This window comes from Protomyctophum parallelum, assembly GCF_964188405.1.
Source record: "Protomyctophum parallelum genome assembly, chromosome: 2".
NCBI lineage: Eukaryota > Metazoa > Chordata > Actinopteri > Myctophiformes > Myctophidae > Protomyctophum > Protomyctophum parallelum.
The window spans coordinates 495,348-517,197 of NC_139699.1; the positions used below are offsets into that span (position 1 = coordinate 495,348).

Here is a 21,850-nt window from a genome sequence, read left to right on the forward strand (position 1 = left end):
CTATAGTCCAGAAGACTATATCTCGTTTGGCCAGGGGGACTGAGAACAAAATGCATTTATTATCAGATAGAATGAACACATGTTTTGCATATATTTTCCAGTGGCCCCGGCCTCAGTGCCAGGAACCCCCCTGAAGATGATGGAGAGGTATTATGATTATTTAGGATTCTTCATTGTTCTTTGCTCTGGTGTAACGTGTGCGCTGTGATGTTTTCACTCTGCATTAATTGTTTTTGTGTTGTTTTGAATGAAAATGTGTTTGACGAGGATCTTCCATGGCCAAATCCCTCTTGAAAAGGGTTAGTGTGTAATCCACGTTGGCACTTTAAATTGTCAATAAAGTATTTTATCTATGTTAAAAGGTCAGTTTAGTTACCGTAGCAGCTTTCGGTTTAGATATGTTGAAAACACTGTGTCTCCTGCTGCTGCTGTTGGATGCGTTTGTGTTCATGGTAACCGATGGGAGCTTCCTCTACAACACACAACACATTGTGGAGAGAACGTTCTTCATTTTCAGGACTTTTGTCTTTATTTCAAAAGGCACAAAGAAACAAACATTACATTATCTCATCAATTCAACTGTTTAAAACTGTATGAATAGTTAAGTGGCAACCGTCGACTTTACAGTAATGAAGGTGCATTCAGTTCCAATGCGCTTTGAATGGGTTCCATGCCTTCATAATGGACTATATGTACAGTATACCAACTTCAATGAGGTGTTCATCCAACAATAGAGATAAGTAACACAAAGAAAAGGATACAATACAAAGTAAAGTTGCTTAACTGTGATTTAAAAAAAACCTTTAAATCTTTAAATCTTAAAGAAAAAGAACAAAAACATGGTAATATATCACATACATATTTTTTTTTATCATGAATCATACGTAAGCAAACAACCTAACAGTGGAATATCTATATAATGACGCTATGCGCATACACTATACTATAGAGTGCTACTGTATGTCTACATAAAATGCTATCTAAGTTACATAAGTTGAGCCTATGCAAAGGAACAATAACCTCCTATTTACACTATGGCTTACTGCTCATAACAAACACTGTTCTGTAAAAAAATATATAGACAAAACACATATCATAAAATGGAGGGATTACACATTAGCTTGAATGACAATGCAAGATTATTCATATTAATACCATAATCGCGTAAAATATGTAAAAGTAACAATTGTATAGCAACCACTGACCATAGCCCTTCATCAAGTTGACTATTTTAATTATTAAAAGACTATTTACATGTTGCTGTTGCCTCCTTGGGATATTAATTCTCGGGGCACGGTTCCATAATCTTCTACAGAGGAACCACAGAGAGCATCCTGCCTGCATAGGCGGCAGTTGAGCCTGACGTTTGGGACGGCTAATATTTGTAGTATTATACAGCGCCAGCATGGATGACTGACCGTGACACTAAATACATTGATTTAACCATGCCCCCATAACAAGCTAAATAAAAACGCAACAAGGCTTCCGTTTCAAAATCACATCTTCTGTCTGTCCTCGTTTAGCTTTGGTCTGTGTGGATTGGGAGGAATTATTTCTATTTACAACCACAAACACCAGGTAAAGTATCTTCTGTCTGTCTGTTCCTGTCAATCATTTTTTATTTTATTTTTTGCCCCTTTTTATCCCCAATTTCTATTTACAACCACAAACACCAGGTAAAGTACAGTACTTGTTCTTCTGTCTGTCTGTTCCTGTCAATCTTTTTTTCTTTTCTTTTTTCCCCCTTTCTTTGCCCCCCCCCCCCCCACACACATTGCTGTACATTGTCACAAGCTCACCTGGAGATCATACCGGGAGGATGTAGAGCCTTCATCTTACTACTACTTAGGATTATGTGCAGTGACTATATAAATATCACCCTCCCCCGAACATGGGCCAAATGTGTTTGTGTAGATGCTCGACAAAGCCAGATGAGGTGGATTCGAACCCCCCTAGACTCCGCAATGGTGGGCACAGCTACTTTACTGTGCCACCCGAGCGTCTCAAGTGTCTATGGGGCCTGGACTCCTGTCTCAGCACTGGGTCCAGCTTCAACAACTCCTTGTTGATCTATCTCTTCATACTGGTGGTATTCTGTCTCCTCACTGGGTCCAGCAGCTTCAACAACTACTTGTTGGTCTATCTCTTCATAGTCTGAGTCTTCTGCCTCTTCAATGGGGCCAGATTCAACAACTACTTGTTCATCTATCACGTCATACTCGAGGCCAGATTCAGAATGAGAACTATCAACATTATAATACTCAATATCAATGTTCTCATTTTCGACATTATAATGAACCGTCGCAGTGTCCCACACTCCTGCATTATGTCTTCTGCTGGCCTGGAGAAACACAGAAACACCCAACGTTAAGTCACTGAATCACGTCTGGCTGAAAACCCTCCTATCTCTCTATTGTTTGTTTGTATGAAGACACTTTAACTGTCATTTATGTACATTCCAGTCTTGTGTTGTGTAAAGATGTATTACCTTCCAGAGACAATAGAGACAATGGATGGGTACCAGCACCAACAGCAGCACCACCACAGTGACTGTAACTCTGCTGCTGTTGTCCTCAGGTGTCAGAGGGACTGTAGGAGGGACTGTAGGAGGGACTGTGAAAAATAAAACATCATCAAATCATGTAAGAACATTTGATAAACCTTCATGTTTGATTGAATCATGCCTGACGGAGATTCATATTGTGAGTTTAAAGGTAATTTCATTCAGGTTACCTGTGACGGTGAGAGAGAGGATGTCGCTCTCAGAGGAGACATTGTGAGAAAACACGTTGGTGTGATTTATAACAACGTCGACGTGATAAGCACAGCTGTAATTCCCTTGGTGGCCGGGGCCTGCTTCGAAGAACAGGAAGTTGGCAGAGTGATTGACAGCTGGCTGGGTGTGGTTGTGTGTGCTGTTGGCTCCAGTGAAGGTGAGAAGGAAGGAGCCGTCTGGGTACTGTGGCAGGATGGAGCAGCTGATGCTGAAGTTGGAACCTTCCAACACCTGCTGCCCCTGCTGCTGGCCCTCAGAAACCCCGTTTAGAGTGGGGAAGACGCTGATGTTTGGCTTAAACAGAAGATCTGTAACAAGACACGAGTGATTGAATTATAGTACAGCAGATATTTACATTTACAGTATAGAGTAGCCAATGAGATGGAACCAAGATTAGAGATCCAACATATTGTATGGCTTTCTGTATGGCTTTTGCTGAAATTAGACGATGCAAAAAATGTTGTTTTAAATTCATTCAGAAAAAGAAAGATAGGTAGGTTAAGTGAGTAGGCAAGTAGACGGACGTCACTGTTTGTGTTACCTGAACAGATCACCTCCAATGTGACAGTGGAATTCTCAGACAGTGTCATTCCACACTCCCTCAGTGAAGCCTCGGTTCCAACACAGTCAGCTGTGATCCACCACACAGGTTGAACCGTTGAAGCAGGACTCCTTTGTGTTGAAACGTCAGATCCACAGTCCATCTGCCTACACACGACAGAGGATGACTCCAGGTTCCAGTCGGACTGACCATCCACGGGTCTCCAGTCTCCCTGGTGTTGCATCTCCAGTACACCACTACAGTTACTGCTTCCTCCCACCAGCCTGACGTCATCAGGCTCTGTACAGAGACAAGACCGTTACAAACCATTTAGAGCAGACATGCCTTGTGAGCCGAAAGTGTTCAGTTCTCCCACTCCATGTTAATGGATGGTGGTGTTCTGTTGGGACGCATACTTTGGTTAGACATAGCATTGGTCCGACTAGATTAAGGTTGGTGAGGGGTGCGTTAAAACTACCGGATTAAAGTTGGTGAGGGGTGCGTTAAGGGTTGAGAGAGGGTTAAGGTTAGGTTTAGGTGTGCTGCCCCGTGGGAGGTTAGGGTGAGGGTGAGGGTTTGAGATATCAGACCAATGGTATGTCTAACCAAAAGCATGCACCCGTTCTGTTAACAGATGGTGGGGATCTATTCCTAACACTGTCTAACACTAACACATGGTGAGCTGTCACTCCCAAGACGGCAAACAGGTGACTTCTTGTAACGGAATTGACCAAACGTCAAACTCAAAACTCAAAGTTTGAGCACGGAATATCTGCAACTTATATATAACGGGTGTCACTGGCTGTGGCACACCCGTTATGCCATGCTCAGCCAATCACAGCGCATAATGGGAATAACGGCACAGCTTCCAGCCAATCACAACGGCCAACCACATCGCCAATGTCGGCGCCATACATTTTGCTGCAATTCCGTCCTCAAAGTTTGGCGGCATAGATGGTAATTTTCCCTCCTCATATTTTGAGGACATTACTAAAATGATTAGATTATACCTGAGCAGGTGAGTCCAACAGTCATGTCAGGTGAGCAGGTCGTGTTTGTAGTTGAATCTGAGGTTCTACAGTCTAGGAGAACAGACTCGTTGCCGTCACACTGGAACTCTTTGGTCCACATCGAAGCGTTCAGCTCTCCATAGAGCGCCCCCTGGAGGACTGAAGGAGCCCCGCAGCCAAGCTCCCTACAGACCACCTTTGCGTCCTGCTGGTCAAAGTCATCTTCACAAACTGAGACCCACGACTGGTTAGACTTCACCTCGACTCTGCCTGAACACACACTGGTCCCATTCACCAACCTCACAGAATCTGGAGAGAGAGAGAGAGAGAGAGAGAGAGAGAGAGAGAGAGAGAGAGAAAGGAGGAGGGAGAGAGAGAGAGAAAGGAGGAGGGAGAGAAGGGGGGTGTCAATGTACGTGTATCTTATTAAGGGCAATTATTGCAACATGTTTCAACACGCACGCGCTTGCACGCACACACGCAGTGGAGTTGTGTAGGTGAAGTGGAGTGCACATTATTGTAATAGTGGAGGTCACTGTTTATGTGTTTTACCCGAACAGAACACCTCCAGTCTCTCAGTGGAATTACGAGACTCCTTTGCTCCACACTCCCTCAGTGAAGATTGAGATCCAACACATGGAATCTTCCACACAGGTTCAACGGTTGCATCAGACCTCCTTTGTGTTGAAACAGCAGAGCCGCAGTTCAGCTGTCTACACACTACAGATGATGACTTCAGGTTCCAGTCATAAATAGAACCCGCTGGTCTCCACTCTTCCTGGTGTTTCAGCTCCAGGATACCAGAACAGTTACTGGTTCCTCCCTCCAACATGACGTCACCAGGCTCTGTACAGTGGCAAAAAAGAAAATGAACTACTATTACTTTAATTGTTAAATAGGAATGTGAATTACAAGTATAGTTGGTATTTTATTGTTTTATCTCAGGCTAGCAATGTCATTTTCATGTTTTAAACTAGAAATATGTGCTCCTCTGCATGAGCACAGGACTCCACCGACAATATAGACCGATTCACAGAGGGTTTCCTGGGTGCGGCCATTACTGAGGGTGTACCACTGAGTACTGCAGCACTGATTAGCTACACCTGGCCTACGGAGCACCTGCTCCATGGATTACCCCTCAGTAATGGCCGCGCCCAGGGCACCCCTCTGTGAATCGGTCTATAGTAGAGGTCAATCTTAGCCAATCAGGATGACATGTGAAATATTGGACAAGTCTCCCTTGATGACATTACTATAGAGGTAATCAGGGCCGCTGCTGGCCATTTGGGTGCCCTAAGCATAACATATTTGTGGTGCCTTGTGCTTTGTGGTGCAGTGCTGGATTACTTCTTCAATTCGACCAATTCCACAATTCAATTGGACTACGGTGGCAGCAGGAAGTACAAGGTAATAGCCTAAATAGCTCCAGTTTTACCACCTTGGTGATTCACAACCATATGCTTATATTGGATGTGATTTCTCATCCCATCAGAATCAAAGTAATCACAGACATGACAGTGTCTGCAGCTAGAGTACATTCCACTCACTGCACAGGGAAGTGAATGATGCCAGGCTGCAGGTGACCACAAACCAGTCACATTATGTGAAATTATTATGTTCTTTTCTAGATTATTATTACCTGAGCAGGCGAGTCCAACAGTCTTGTCAGGTGAGCAGGTCGTGTTTCTAGTTGAATCTGAGGTTCTACAGTCCAGGAGAGCAGATTCGTTGCCTTCACACTGGAACTCTGTGGTCCACATTGAAGCGTTAACTTCTCCATAGAGCGCCCCCTGGAGGACTGAAGGAGCCCCGCAGCCAAGCTCCCTACAGACCACCTCTGCATCCTGCTGGTCAAAGTCATCTTCACACACTGAGACCCACGACTGGTTAGACTTCACCTCGACTCTGCCTGAACACACATTGGTCCCATTCACCAACCTCACAGAATCTGGAGAGAGAGAGAGAGAGAGAGAGAGAGAGAGAGAGAGAGAGAGATCATTTTAATCATAGAACATTACACTTTTCCAGGACTGCTCCGCTCATCTCTGAAATGCCATTTTTTTAAGAGTGGGGATCTTAGTTGAGATCATTCAAGAATACATTTTCCAACATCACTGCGCACAAATAAGGAGTTGTCTAAATGTAATAACTAACTTTTTGTGTATTCATAATTCCTAACATGTCTCTGTAATGGACGGTCAGGACTCGGTAACCTATTAATATGTGAGCATTTTGTTGGTGGTACTTTATTTCGTACTTTAGGTTAATACAAGTAAAGAATGTGTAGCCCTCAGTGGCAAGGGAGGTGTGTGTTCTGTGTGACAGACAGACAGACAGACACCTGAACAGGTGTTACCTGAACAGATCACCTCCAGTCTGTGGGCTGAAGTATAAGACGCATTTGTTCCACAGTCCTTCAGTGAAGACTCAGAGCCAACACAGGGAGATGTTATCCACCATACAGGTTGATTTGTAGAACCAACCAGTCTTAGTGATGAAACAGCAGAACCACAGCGTAGCTGTCTACACACTACAGATGATGACTGCAGGGTCCAGTCAGAATCATCCACTGGTCTCCACTCATCATGGAGTTTCATCTCAAGTTTTCCAGCACAGTTACTGGTTCCTTCCACCAACCTGACATCTGTACAGAGACGAAAGTAAGCAGTAAAAACAAAATTAGAAAATGCATTACTTTCATTTTAAGTAATCGACACAAAAGATGCTACACATACTCGGAGTCGGATCATATAGGATACCGGATAAGTTTGTGAAAACTGTGGCCGAGTCTTACACACAGTCTGTCCTGCAGGGGACACAGAAAGCACCACCGGTACGTTCCAAAAATATCTGTCAACCTAAATCAGAGTAAGTGAAGGGGCAGTGGATCAGGGGATAGAGTGGCCGGTAGAGTAGCCGGTTCGATGCTGGGTTCCCCCAGAGTTAGTGTAGGTTCTAAGTAGGTTGGACTAAAGGTGGTTGCACACCAGCCGCGTTTTTCGGAAAATCGATAGAAACGCAGCTAAAAATCCGAAAAACGTGCTCGGTGTGTGTGTGAATGGGTGAATGTAATGCACAATCTATGTAAAGCACTCTGGATAAAAGCACCATTTACCATTTAAAGCAAATCACACGCATGTTGAAAAGAATGCTAATTAAAGTTATTGAAATGAGACGCTGCTGTCATAGGAGGAGGAGGCAGAGGAGATGGGTCAGGTGGGTGTGTCCACATTTTAACACATACTGTACACCAGCGTTACTCAACCCGCGGGCCGCATGCGGCCCCTGCTTCATGTCTCTGCGGCCCATCGTGGTCATGCCAATGAAATGATAGTTTTTGTACTTTCAGTGTGGGGAAAGCATTTGCAATCGTGATGAGATTCAGCTGATATAGGAAAGTGTCCTGGTATCTGTTCTATTCTATTTTATGTTGTTTGTTTCATTAATGTATTTAAGTATTCTTTTTGTTTGAGTATATATTGGCTTTACTGCATCATTGCACTGGTTACAGTTTGTTCTAGATCCTAGTGTTCATTTAAAATGAGAAATTCCTCTAAATCTGGGTAGTAAAAAAGAAAAGAATCAGGCCACAGCCCTGGCTCTCCTGGTCCCTCTGCACGTCCCTGATTACCTGAGCAGGTGAGTCCAACAGTCTTGTCAGGTGAGCAGGTGGTGTTTCTAGTTGAATCTGAGGCTCTACAGTCCAGGAGAACAGACTCGTTGCCTTCACACTGGAACTCTTTGCTCCACATCGAAGCGTTCACTTCCCCATAGAGCGCCCCCTGGAGGACTGAAGGAGCCCCGCAGCCAAGCTCCCTACAGACCACCTCTGCATCCTGCTGGTCAAAGTCATCTTCACACACTGAGACCCACGACTGGTTAGACTTCACCTCGACTCTGCCTGAACACACACTGGTCCCATTCACCAATCTCACTGACTCTGGAGAGAGAGAGAGAGAGAGAGAGAGAGAGAAAGTGTGTTCAACATTTGCATTCATTAAAGGTAGGCTACAACAGATGAAAACATGAGGACACACACACACACACACACACACACACACACACACACACACACACACACAATTTATAATGTAGGCATTTAGCAGACGCTCTTGACCCATTCAGGACGGGAACCCGTTTGGTGTTTTAAGCATTGTGTTATACTTTAGTTATTGAAAAGCGCAGCACTAGCTTGTAGATCTGCTTTTTTTTTAATTGTGAAAACGTGTGCAAATCTTTGGATTTAAATTATTTCAGAGCAAACGTTTTTATTTCATATGTTCGCTTCTGGGGGTCCCTGGAACAACATATTTTCAGATATGCCAGCCACATACATATAATTCTGGGGGTCCTTGACATGAATTAGTTTGAGAACCACTGACATAGAAACGTAGGTTTTTCATTTGTAAAATAGTCCTCAGGTCTAATTGGGTTAAATTAATCCAGAGCGATTTACAGTAAGCAAGAACAACACGGTAATACAGCAAATACATAACACACACACACACACACACACACGCACACAGATAGACATGAATCAACGGATGGACAGACGTATGGGGACAGACAGACAGACAGACAAGCCAGATCAATTTAATAGCAGACTGTACAGATTACTGTTATTGTTGAAGTATTGTTTGTGTTACCTGAACAGATCACCTCCAGACTGGCAGACCGCCAGTCAGACCCCATTTCTCCACACTCCCTCAGTGAAGACTCAGTACCATCACAGGAAGATATAATCGACCATACATCAGTATAACCAGGAGAACTACTTTGTGTCGACAGAGCAGAGCCACAGTCTATCTGCCGACACACTACAGATGCTGCCTTCAGGTTCCAGACAGACTGACCAACCCCTCGTCTCCATTTTCTCTGGTGTTTGATCTCCAGTCGACCAGTACAGTTACTGCTTCCTCCCACCAACCTAACATCATCAGGCCCTGTACAGAGACAAGTGAGAATACCGTACAGTAAGTACAGTTAAACAAAGTACTATTACTTTTCCTTACAAAACAATCCTAACAAAGCGTGTAGATTGTTATGTCAGGCTATCGAAACCACATCCTTGTGTTTGTTTTCTGTTTGAACTGATTCTAGCCCCTCCCACGTCCAGAGTCTGTGTCCATAGTCGTTTCATAGTGTCTGAGCAAATAGACAATGTGTCTAATTTTACGTCATGCTGATGTGCCCCTCACTTCACATGGGTGTGATTTTTCAAATAAGATTTTGCTTTGTAAAGCATGTAACCTTTGTCCTATTTTTGTCCAGCTATGTCCAGCTTTCAGTGTTTACACAAACATTGGAGACAAAAGTGTGTAAACCCAAACATTGAGGACAAAAGTGATGATGTATGATGATAAGAGCGCCCCTCACTTACACACGGGTGTGATTTGTATTATTACCTGAGCAGGTGAGTCCAACAGTCTTGTCAGGTGAGCAGGTGGTGTTTCTAGTTGAATCTGAGGTTCTACAGTCCAGGAGAACAGACTCGTTGCCTTGACACAGGAACTCTGTGGTCCCCATTGAAGCGTTCACTTCTCCATAGAGCGCCCCCTGGAGGACTGAAGGAGGCCCGCAGTCAAGCTCCCTACAGACCACCTCTGCATCCTGCTGGTCAAAGTCATCTTCACACACTGAGACCCACGACTGGTTAGACTTCACCTCGACTCTGCCTGAACACACACTGGTCCCATTCACCAACCTCACAGACTCTGGAGAGAGAGAGAGAGAGAGAGAGAGAGAGAGAGATCATTTTAATCAAGAACATTAATGAGAATTATTTGAATAGAATGAAGGCGTGAACGAAGTATGCCATTGTTACAGGAGGCTATTGATCTGTTATCAGCTATAGGCAAAGCAGTAGCCATGCAGTGGGAAATCAGCTTTCGATGGGCACAGTCTAAGATGAAATAAATATCGCTTTTGTGAGGCAGGTTGTCACAGACCCCCAGTGAATGGGCTCCAATTTTGACAACCCGTGCCCTGCACGGTCCATAGACCGTCCAGTCACCAGCGATTATATCAGAATACAAACCAGACCCGCCCCACCCGTCAAATTAGGGACCCGTTGTAAGCCCTGTTATCCGTGATTACATGATACAGTAAATAGCCTACAGCCAGTCACTCAATTTAAAACTGTGTTAAAATGCTTTTAACACAAGACAGCAGCCGTCAACCATAGCGGTACATTCAGTGGTCAAGTTCGTTCATAAATCTACACGTCAAGTGAAGAACGGAGGAGTGAGCTTTCCATATAGCCACGCGCCAGAACGTGCATACATGCAGTACGCACGTGTCGTTGTTTGCATTGTCAGATGATTTTTATTTGAAGGTTAAACAGGATGATAAATGTGTTTTTGTGAGTTAAGTCAACTGACCGGCGTGCTGTGTTAAGTTACGTGCTAGTGCTATGAGGATGATATCCCAAAGCGCCCTCCCGCTCATGAAACATATGTTGGACTCGGGCCGTAAATTAAAGCCCTTTATAAGTTTGCAGCATGTGTGTGTGTGTGTGTGTGTGTGTGTGTGTTGTGGTGGTCACTGTGTGGCAGTGTCTGGCCAGCAGCTACGATCCGAATCTCTGGTGTTTACACAGAAACGCTAATAAACAACTTAAATGTTAAAAACAGGCGTTGTGGTTGTGTGTATATGCTAATGGCCAATGCCTGTGTGCAGAGCAATTGCTCAAGCCACTGAGGAGAACCATCCAGAACAGACAGGAGTGACTGCCTCACTGACCGGTTTCCTTATTATAGTAGGATAGGATAGTGAAGGTAGCAGATCTACAAGCTCACAATGTGTCACATCGGAACATGTTGTGATCTTGTAGATCTGCTATTTTCACTGTATTTGAAAGTGCATTTAAGTGGTTAAACTTTTCCCTTCCTAGAGATGTCTTTGAAATGTAGTGGAGTAAAAGTATACAAAAATAGAAGTACTTAAGTAATAGTACTCAATACAAGTAAACATACTTTGCTACTGTCCACCACTGTGCATAACAGACACGGACATGAGTTTCAAGACAGACAGACAGACAGACAGACAGACCAATTAAATGGACTGTACAGATTACAGTCATTGCTGAAGTGATTGTTAGTGTTACCTGAACAGAATACCTCCAGTATCGTATGGGAAGTATCAGACGTCTTTGTTCCACACTCCCTCAGTGAAGATTCAGATCCATCACAGGACACTGTCATCTTCCATACCGGTTGTGTTGGAGCAGAACTCCGTTGACGTTGATATTCTGAAGTATAACTCCATCGTGTTGAAACAGCAGAGCCACACTCCATCTGCCTACACACTACAGAGGATGACTGCAGGGTCCAGTCAGACTGACCATCCACAGGTTTCCAGTCTCCCTGGTGTTGCGTCTCCAGTCGACCAGTACACATACTGCTTCCTCCCACCAGCCTGACAGGCTCTGTACAGAGACAAGGGAGTAAGTAGTACAACAACGTTTTATTTCATCAAAAACTAAAAGTGTCGTTATCTCAGAGAGTCAGTGTCTTTTTGAATATCTTCAATATATTTAAGTTGATACTTTTTGAGTGGTGCCACTCCTACAACCAGCAATGTCCGTGTCCGCCTAACTATGTGTGTCTGTGACGTTAATGAGCATGAGAATGAGTACCAGTAGGGGCGCTGTTGTGCCAGAAACAGAGAGAGAGTGCTGCAGTTGCCTGCTAATGAGAGAGGGGGAGGGGGGAGAGTTGCACCACTCAGTTCACGCAGGTGTGATTTTTTTCTCATGTATCTCGTTTGTGTTATATTATAGTAAAATATGTATCTTGTTTTGTCAAGCCCAATATGTCATGACATGAAATAAATTGATTTAACCATAATAACAGTCACAAAAAGGCCAATATAACTGCATGAGGAACGCTTTAAACTATTTATTTATGAACGTGGAAAACTCTCCCTCTCTCTCATCTGTGCATAAACCCTTGTTTCTCTTCTGTCTGTGCGTAGGGGACAAATTGTTACGGCTCGCTCCTCCTCCTAACCTTCACAAATCACATCCATGTACTGTGACAATGTGCGCGAGCAACACGCGTTATCACACTAAACACAATGTGCACGTGCAACATTAACATGGAGTTGTAAACATTGACATGGAGTTGTAAACATTGACATGGAGTTGTAAACATTGACAACTGCTTTGACAGCAGGGGGAGGCGGGGCTGTGTGTTATTTGCAGAGCCCTCCATACCTAGCGTAATGAACATATAGACAGTTGCAACCATTTTCTTTCTAACAGCAAATTATGAAGTGGTTATTGTGGCGATTTATGAACTTAATATACGGTATATATATATATATATATATATATATATATATATATATATATATATATATATATATAATAATTACCTAAGCAGGTGAGTCCAACAGTCTTGTCAGGTGAGCAGGTGGTGTTTCTAGTCGAGTCTGATGTTCTACAGTCCAGGAGAACAGACTCACTGCCGTCACACTGGAACTCTGTGGTCCACATTGAAGCGTTAACTTCTCCATAGAGCGCCCCCTGGAGGACTGAAGGAGCCCCGCAGTCAAGCTCCCTACAGACCACCTTTGCGTCCTGCTGGTCAAAGTCATCTTCACACACTGAGACCCACGACTGGTTAGACTTCACCTCGACTCTGCCTGAACACACACTGGTCCCATTCACCAACCTCACAGACTCTGGAGAGAGAGAGAGAGAGAGAGAGAGAGAGAGAGAGAGAGAGAGAGAGAGAGAGATTTAATTAGAAGAAGCTCTTGGTCTATCTATAATCTATGATGATTTGTAATCTTTGTTTACCTGTTGTGTTGTGTGTTTGTTCAGCCTGGAGAGCTGAAGGGAAACAAATAACACAATCAATTAGCTTCACAACAGAGAACGTGGATTGTCTCTATTACTGTAATACATTGTCTCCACCAGGTCGGGCGTTACATTTCGACCCGTAACTCTTGAATCAAAGGTCGTACAATCACTGACATTCCCTGGATTCCTTGGATCATGACAACTACCCACACAGTCAACGCCCACCTCAGAATTGCAATTGCATTGCTTGTGGAGTCCCCCAGGGGTCGGTATTGGGTCCTAAACTGTTTATTATGTATATAAATGATATGTGTGATGTATCTAATATATTGAAAATGGTAGTTTTCGCAGATGACACTAATATTTCTTGCTCTGGAAAAATCTACACGAGATATTGGACCTGGTCACTTCAGAATTATGCAAGTTAAAAAGGTGGTTTAATAAAAATAAATTGTCTCTGGCTAAAACTAAACTAATGATATTCAGTAATTACAAAATAGATAATAAAGTTAATATACAGGTAGATGGTGTTGAAATTGAGAGAGTTTCTGAAAACAAATTTCTTGGTGTAATAATTGATGATAGAATTAACTGGAAGTCTCTTATCAAGTACATATATAATAAATTATCTAGAAGTATTTCAGTTTTAAATAAAGCAAAACACCTTTTGAACTATAAGTCACTACGTATGCTATACAAAAATATATATAAAGAATACATTATTAAGAGGTATAGAGAGGAAGAGTTACAAAACACTGACTTATCATTTAGATAATTGTACTAGATAATTGATTGTATGTGTATATATATATATATATATATATATATATATATATATATATATATATATATATATATATATATATATATATATATAATATACCATATGTATGTATTATATGAAATATATAAATTATTTTTTATTGATCATAATATGATATATAGAATAGAATACATTATAGAGCATATACAATGACTTACACTATTACACTATTTAATGTACTTGGTTTCTCTGTTGTGATTTTTTTTAGTTTATACCATGTTGGTAGTTATGAGATGACGTCAAGCGATGACGCTGAAATTAAGCTATAAAGGGGTAGGGTTATATAAGTTTTTTACTTCAACCTACTCCTTTCTGAACATACAAAAGTTTAAAAATAAAAAATAAAAAAATAATAATGGAAAAAGAAGAGAAAAAAATATTTATACTTGCGGCCAGTGTGGCTTTTTTATTTATTTTTTCTTCTTGTTGTTTATACTTTGGGAATATTATTTTTGTTTTCTATATTGCACTTCTTTTAATTCTTTGACTTGTTATGTTCAGAATAAAGTTTTTCATTCATTCATTCATCCATTCATTCAGAATGAGTATCAGAATCAGATGGGAACTCGCGCAGAAAGTTTCAAACACCCAGTTCTCTTTTTTCATTGGACAATATTTTCCCCCAGCGATGGGATCCACGCAAGACGTTAACGTCACCAAAGGCCAGCTAGCTGGCCCTGGCACTTGAAAGAAGACGCCCAGCAGTGAAAACTTGAAATCTGATTGGCTAAGGAACCTGTCAATCTCTATATTGCTCCCATTCATTTCAACAGCAAGGGGATTCAGTGGAGTTTATGAAGGCCTTACCCGGAGACAACAAAAGGAAATAATCCCATTGGTTAAAAGATACCAAGCGCTGTTGTACCTGCACAGAATGGAAGCAGAGCATCCAGCCTGTCTGAGTGAGAAATAGTGCAGTGGCAGCGAAATAAATACAATATATAATATTTGTTAAAAAGAAAAACTTATTATAAAATATAAATTTCTGCATCAGGAAAGTGCAGGGCCAGCAGAGAAGGCCTTGCTGGCCCACCACTAAAATGTGTTTCAATCAGCTAGAGAGCGACACTACATGTGTTGTGCAGCGACGTTGTCCCTCCGAATATCCTCTTCAATGCTGACTTCATAGACGCAAACGTTAGATCTGCACATGCTGTGAGAGCCAACTGCCGGTCTTTCATGTCCAAACATGCAGTATCCAGTAGTTTGAAAGCCAACACTGCGTCGGGAAGTTCCATTTTGTATTTTCGCATACGAGAATAACGTTGCTCAAAATCAATGATATAGTCCGCCATGGACACGCTGCCGTCTCCACGTTGGTGGATATCTGCTTTGTGCCTGTTCCTGGAATATAGCTATTTTAACTAAGTTTCAAATGGCATAGTGGACGGACGACACATTTTGTTTCACTACCGTAAACAATCCTCAAATATGCAACAAAGTGAGGGGTACATTGCTCCTGCCGCACTTCATATTTGAGGATTGTTCACGGTACATTACGGTATAGTATTACTTTATAGCATGTATAGCCTATAGTTCAAAACTTCAAACGGCCACCATCAAACTGTATAGGCTACAGTGAGTAAGAAAAATCTCTGCTGTGTGTCGTTAAAGGACATTTATTATCACCTGGCTTTCAGACAGAAGTATCCTACATAAACTGATGTCTTACCAGATAAACCGTGATGGCATGAGGCCAGCTGCTGTGCTAGGTTACCACTGTTGTTGGACCAATCATCACTAAACTCGCAGGATGACATAAGTGTTAAGTTAAGTGTTAAGTGTTAAGTTAATGTTGTTCCCTGCTTACTACTTCTAGTGTTATGTGATGCACTGTGACCTTAAGGGAAGACCGGGGTATACAAACTGGATGTTGTTATACTGCGAGTCAGTTGTTGTGATGGGTCTGGCGAGGTGCCGACAATAAAGTTGTGTTGCAGAACTACAGTTGTTTTATTCGAGTAACATTGGTAGCAGAGATGGCTGGAAACTATAGTGTCCCACCAGGCTTTGACGAAGGGAAGCCATATGAAACGTGGAAGAATGAAATCGAAATATGGAGCAGAGTCACGGAACTGACAAAAAAGAAACAAGCCCTTGCAGTGGTTTTGGCGCTATCTGGATGCGCAAGAGAAACGGCGATGGAAATACCCGTTGATGACTTGAATAAAGATGACGGTATGATCACGTTGATTGCAAAGCTTGACAACTTGTTTCTTAAAGAAGAGAAGGATCAAGTATATGAAGCTTACTCGAGCTTTGATCGGGTAGCGAGAGACGGCAGCGTGTCCATGGCGGACTATATCATTGATTTTGAGCAACGTTATTCTCGTATGCGAAAATACAAAATGGAACTTCCCGACGCAGTGTTGGCTTTCAAACTACTGGATACTGCATGTTTGGACATGAAAGACCGGCAGTTGGCTCTCACAGCATGTGCAGATCTAACGTTTGCGTCTATGAAGTCAGCATTGAAGAGGATATTCGGAGGGAAAACGTCAGCAGCTCCCAGCATGGGAATCGATCAAGATACTGCGTTTGTAACGACGGCGGAGCAGAGACGACAGAATGGCAAGTTTTGGCCTCAAAGGGATCAACAGAAGACGACAATGCTTGGCACAAATCCCTTGGACAGGTACGGCCGTAGATCAAAGTGTGCCGTCTGTCAATCAACCTTTCATTGGGCCAAAGACTGTCCACATAAAAGTGAGCACGTCAAGCTAACAGAGGAAGCTGAAAGTAATTCAGCTGCAGTAGAGGAGTGCAATATTACTTTGTTCACTAAAGAGCCTGACAATGGAGAGCAAATATCACCCACAGCAGCAGAAATATTCATAACAGAATGTTTTGGTTCAGCAATAATAGACACTGCTTGCACACGCACAGTGTGTGGGCAGGGCTGGCTAGATGGCTACATGTCTAAACTGAGCCAGAACGAGTTGAGAGATATAAAAATAAATGAAAAGCTCAGTCGTAGACCATTTAAGTTTGGAGATGGAAAAGTGGTGTATTCCACTAGAAGTTTAAAAATTCCGGCAAGAATTGGACAAACCAAGTGTCAAATTGAAACTGAAGTAGTTCCGGCTGATGTTCCACTGCTTTTAAGCAAAGCCTCAATGAAAAGAGCAGGGACAGTACTGGACATGGAACATGACAGGGCGGTGATGTTCAACAATCCTGTAAAACTTGACTTCACAAGCTCTGGTCATTATTGTGTGAACATAATGGATAACAAATGTGAGAACATTAAAAAGGAAGAACAGGTCTTGGCGGCAAGACACATCACTGCCTTCCATGCAGCAAGAAGGGATTTTACAGAAGCGGAGTGTTCAGAAAGAATACGGAGAGCCCTGCGGAAACAAACACGCAACACTGATGAAAAATATGACAGTGGAGATCGTGTATATTACAAGAGAGTGGATTGTCCAGAGTGGAAAGGCCCAGGAGTTGTCATCGGACAGGACGGGGCAGTGATTTTTGTCAGACATGGAGGAACATGTGTTCGAGTGCATCGGCTCAGATTGAGGAAAGTGAACACAGAAAATATGGATCAATGGGTTACGAAAGCTCATTCAGAAAATGACACAAATGTGGAGCAAGGACAGGACATGGCTGACAGTGACCTAGAGGTCATACAGGGACTGAGACAAACGGAACCACTATCAGAGCCATCACAAATGGCAGATGGTATACAAAATGAGACAGAACACACAGCTGACAATACAGATACACATGTTACAGAGCAGATAACAGGTGTCAGTCTGAAAACAGGACAAATTGTGAAATACAAAGACAGAGGTGTTCTATACACAGCTAAGGTTTTGGGACGTGCAGGAAAAGCTATGGGCAAATACAAAGACTGGTATAATTTTCTTTATATTGAACCCACTAATGTTGCAGGCACCACAGATGCAGCTGACATGTCGAAAGTTGATCATTTTGAGGTGGTAACAAAGTATGTGCCAAATGTATGTGATCGTGATGATGGATTAACTGATGTACCTTTAACAAATGTCACAAATGTATGTGAGGATGTGTTTGTAACAAAGGATGTGTCATTTGACTTTGCAAAACATGTTGAGTTAAAGAGCTGGAAAGATAACAATGTGTTTGAGGAAGTTAAAAATGAGGGGCAAAAATGTGTTTCTACTAGGTGGGTGTGTACTCTTAAAGAGTCACTCACTGGACCAGTACCAAAAGCACGCCTCGTGGCTAGAGGTTTTGAGGAGTTACAAGTGTCTACTTTGCAAAAGGACTCCCCCACATGTGCTACAGAGTCCCTCCGACTGCTTGTGGCAGTGATTTGTCAAAGACAGTGGACACCTCATTCAATGGACATAAAGTCTGCATTTTTGCAGGGAATGACACTGTCGCGTGATGTTTACATCAGGCCTCCTCCTGAGGCTGAGAGTGAAGGCACATTATGGAAGCTGAAAAAGTGTGTCTATGGACTGGCGGATGCTTCTCTCTATTGGTACAACAGAGTGAAGGAAATAGTGCTGGCAACAGGAGGAAACATTTCCAAAGTTGATCCAGCCATTTTCTACTGGCTAGATAAGGACTGTGCTGTGTCTGGAGTTCTAGCCTGCCATGTGGATGACTTCATATGGGGAGGCACACAAAGCTTCTCCAAAGCAGTGATACCACAGCTCAGATCTGCATTCTAAATCGGACGTGAGCAACATGAAAACTTCTGTTATATGGGAATAGACTGTCACTGTGAACAGAAAAGTACAAATACACCAGGAGAACTACATACAACATTTGCAGCCCATACATATCGATCCTTCACGGGCTGTCAAAAATACCATACAAAAAAAAGGGTCTTCACCTCTTCAGTTACTGAAGGAAAAGAGAAAAGAAAAATTTGAAGCTGTATGTTTCTGTATTTGTTTTGAATTTATTGCAATGCATTTTTATTTTTTATTTTTTAAGAGACAGTGAGTTTGTTAAGTTAATTTTGTTCCCTGCTTACTACTTCTAGTGAGTGTATGTGTTATGTGATGCACTGTGACCTTAAGGGAAGACCGGGGTATACAAACCGGATGTTGTTATACTGCGAGTCAGTTGTTGTGATGGGTCTGGCGAGGTGCCGACAATAAAGTTGTGTTGCAGAACTACAGTTGTTTTATTCGAGTAACAATAAGTACCTAAAAATACCCTGAAAGATGTATTCTAATCGGCCACCAAGGGTTGCTACAAATGGAAATACAAATGTGACTTAGTATGCAGAGGCAAGGAAGCAACCCGGTGCTCAGGAGGTGTGCAGGTATACAAAATATAAAAATAGTAAAAAGGTGCTCCTGGATCAATCGGGATAACACATGTATGAAACCGACAAGACCGGTATAGGTCGAAGCATGTCGGTTTAATAAAGTTTTCCGCCTTTTTAACTAATCTCCGCTTTTTTCTACAAATGCACTGACTATAATGAATTGTTTAGTCCAAACATTACAACTCACAGGACATGTTTCATAACACTGTGTGTAAAGTTCTTTTGTAATTGCCCAACAGGGGAAGCCATCAGTTCTAAATGTGTGTGTGCACTGTGCATGGACTTGACCGAAATGTGGCCTTAAACCCATTCAGGACGGGAACCCCTTTTGGTATTTTCAGCATTATGTTATACTTTAGCTATTGAAAAATAGCACATCTACAAGCTCATAGCGCGGCACCGAATGCTGGGCTATACGAGCTTGTAGATCTGCTCATTTTGAAATGTCGTGAAAATGTGGCGCAAATCTTTGAATATATATTCGTTCAGAGTGAACGTTTTTAACTCAAATCTTCCCCTGGTCCCTGGGAAGATTATTTTCAGATGGGGGTACATGGCGAAATACAGATAATTCTGGGGGTCCTTGACCTGAAAAATGTTGAGCACCACTGACATAGTAACACAGGTTTTACAGAAAACTTTTAGGATTTAGAAGCCATTTGTTTTTAATTGTTTACATTAGTAGGCTATTTTATTAATTAATTCATTTATTTCTTTTTTACATTGTTTGTATGGTCTGTTGGATGTTGGTTGTTTTAAAATGGACCTCTATTTCATTTTTACCAATATGTTGTACTCAAAAAGGACTCATTGCACGACACAGAGTGCCGTGCGCGCTATGAGCTTGTAGATCTGCTATTTTTGAAAAATCGTGAAAATGTGGTGCAAATCTTTGACTATATATTCTTTCAAAGTGAACATTTTTAATTCAAATATTTGGAACAACATATTTTCAGATGGGGGTCCACGGCCAAATGCATATTATTCTGGGGGTCCTTGACATGAAAAGGTTTGAGCACCACTGACATACAGAAACAGGATTTTAAGAAACTGTCATGAATTAGAAGACATTTGTAGTCATATATTTAATGCAGGCGTCAGAAACAGTTAAAGGACATTGGAGTACAAAGTAATACTAAGTGTAATCAGTGTAAACACATGTAGTAAGATGTGTTTCAGTCTCTGAGTCTCTACTCACAGCAGTCTGCAGGTTCGTCTGAGCCGTCCCCACAGTCATCTGCCGTGTCACACTTCCACCACAACGGAATGCACTTGTAGTTCTTACAAGCAAACTGATGGGAGAGACGACACACATCTTTAGAATGACTATCGACAGCAGACACGAGACCTATAAAGACATAAACGCGTACAACACAAGTGAACTGGAGGTGAATCACCTGGCTGGCAGTGCAGCTGGACATGCACTGCTTGTTGTCCGCTGCCAAGTAGAAGTAGGTTGGACAGGAACACTTGTAGCCTCCTCCAGGTGAGAGCAGACACAGGTTACTGCATCCTCCATTGTTGGTCTGACACGGATGAGCAGACACTGCAGGAAAACATGTACACATGTAATGAATATGAGAGCCCTGAATACTATTACTATACTGATACAACACTACTTGCTACTACTATTATGTTACAATACTGTTTAGGGGTGCACAGTTATGAAATTATAATGACCGATGACCGATCTCCCATTATTTGCAGGGTCATATCTGCCGATACCAATTATTACATATTATACAGAGGGCCACAATGGAAACAAGCCTATAGGTCCTCTAGGGGCTTGGCCCAAAGCCAATCAATACATACTGTAGCCTATACTCTTTTTCCAAGTGTGAATGAATTAATATGAATTAATTAATTAAATGTAGAACTTTTAATTTATTTTGCTGGTGTAAACCGATGAAATAATCTGGATTATTTTGAGACCGATCCGATACCAATATGGCATTTGTATGGCCGATGTGGCCAATTCCGATTATACTATACTAATACTGTCTATTACTACTACTATGTCACGATATGACTATTATTATTGTTGCTGTTGTTGTTGTTATTATTATAGGGTGTATTTATACTGTATACGTAATGCTTTTCAAAACAGATCAGATAATAATACAATGATAGACAGTTAATAGAAGTCATAAAACATTATGCAGAGTCATAATGAGAGTGTTGTGTACAGTAGGTGGTACAGACCCTCAGGTTGTTGATATGGGTGGTAGATCTGGATGTCCCATGGACTGTACAGGGTTCTGATGAGTCTGGTGGGGTTGGTTCCCTGAGTCTTGTGAGCTCTGGAGATGGAGCCGGAGCTCCAGTAGATGTACTCCTCAAACAGGGTAATACTAACGATATCGTCGCCCTGACGCAGAACTACAGACACACAAAACCAAAAGTGTCAGAATATTATGAAATAGCAATAAGACTATTTATAATAAGATATACAATGTTTTAGTAAAGTGTACTCTGAAGTAAATCATGTTCTTACTGCTTTAATTACTTTTTCTTCCACTACTCATGGACAACATTTACAAAAGCTGTTCTTGAACACAGTCAAATCTGGAGCATTCCTTTAACACAGAGTGTAAAATGGACCTGGAATTGTGTAATTAC

General features: G+C 42.1%; 2 protein-coding genes across 2 annotated transcripts in view; both read right to left on the minus strand.

The window, feature by feature from the left end:
- The window catches only part of LOC310855205 (uncharacterized protein), a 171,730-nt gene that overhangs the window by 31,475 nt on the left and 118,405 nt on the right, over window positions 1–21,850 (minus strand). The gene's annotated exons all lie outside the window — the stretch shown is intronic.
- LOC310854924 (uncharacterized protein) lies at window positions 1,891–21,756 on the minus strand (the record flags this gene model as incomplete). Its single annotated transcript, XM_083759686.1, has 11 exons — window positions 1,891–2,341; window positions 2,489–2,613; window positions 2,734–3,084; window positions 3,318–3,617; window positions 7,959–8,117; window positions 11,670–11,753; window positions 13,131–13,163; window positions 20,430–20,523; window positions 20,629–20,777; window positions 21,434–21,610; window positions 21,738–21,756. The coding sequence occupies 11 exons, from the start codon at window positions 21,754–21,756 to the stop codon at window positions 2,012–2,014; spliced, it is 1,821 nt and encodes a 606-aa protein (XP_083615812.1). The 3' UTR covers window positions 1,891–2,011.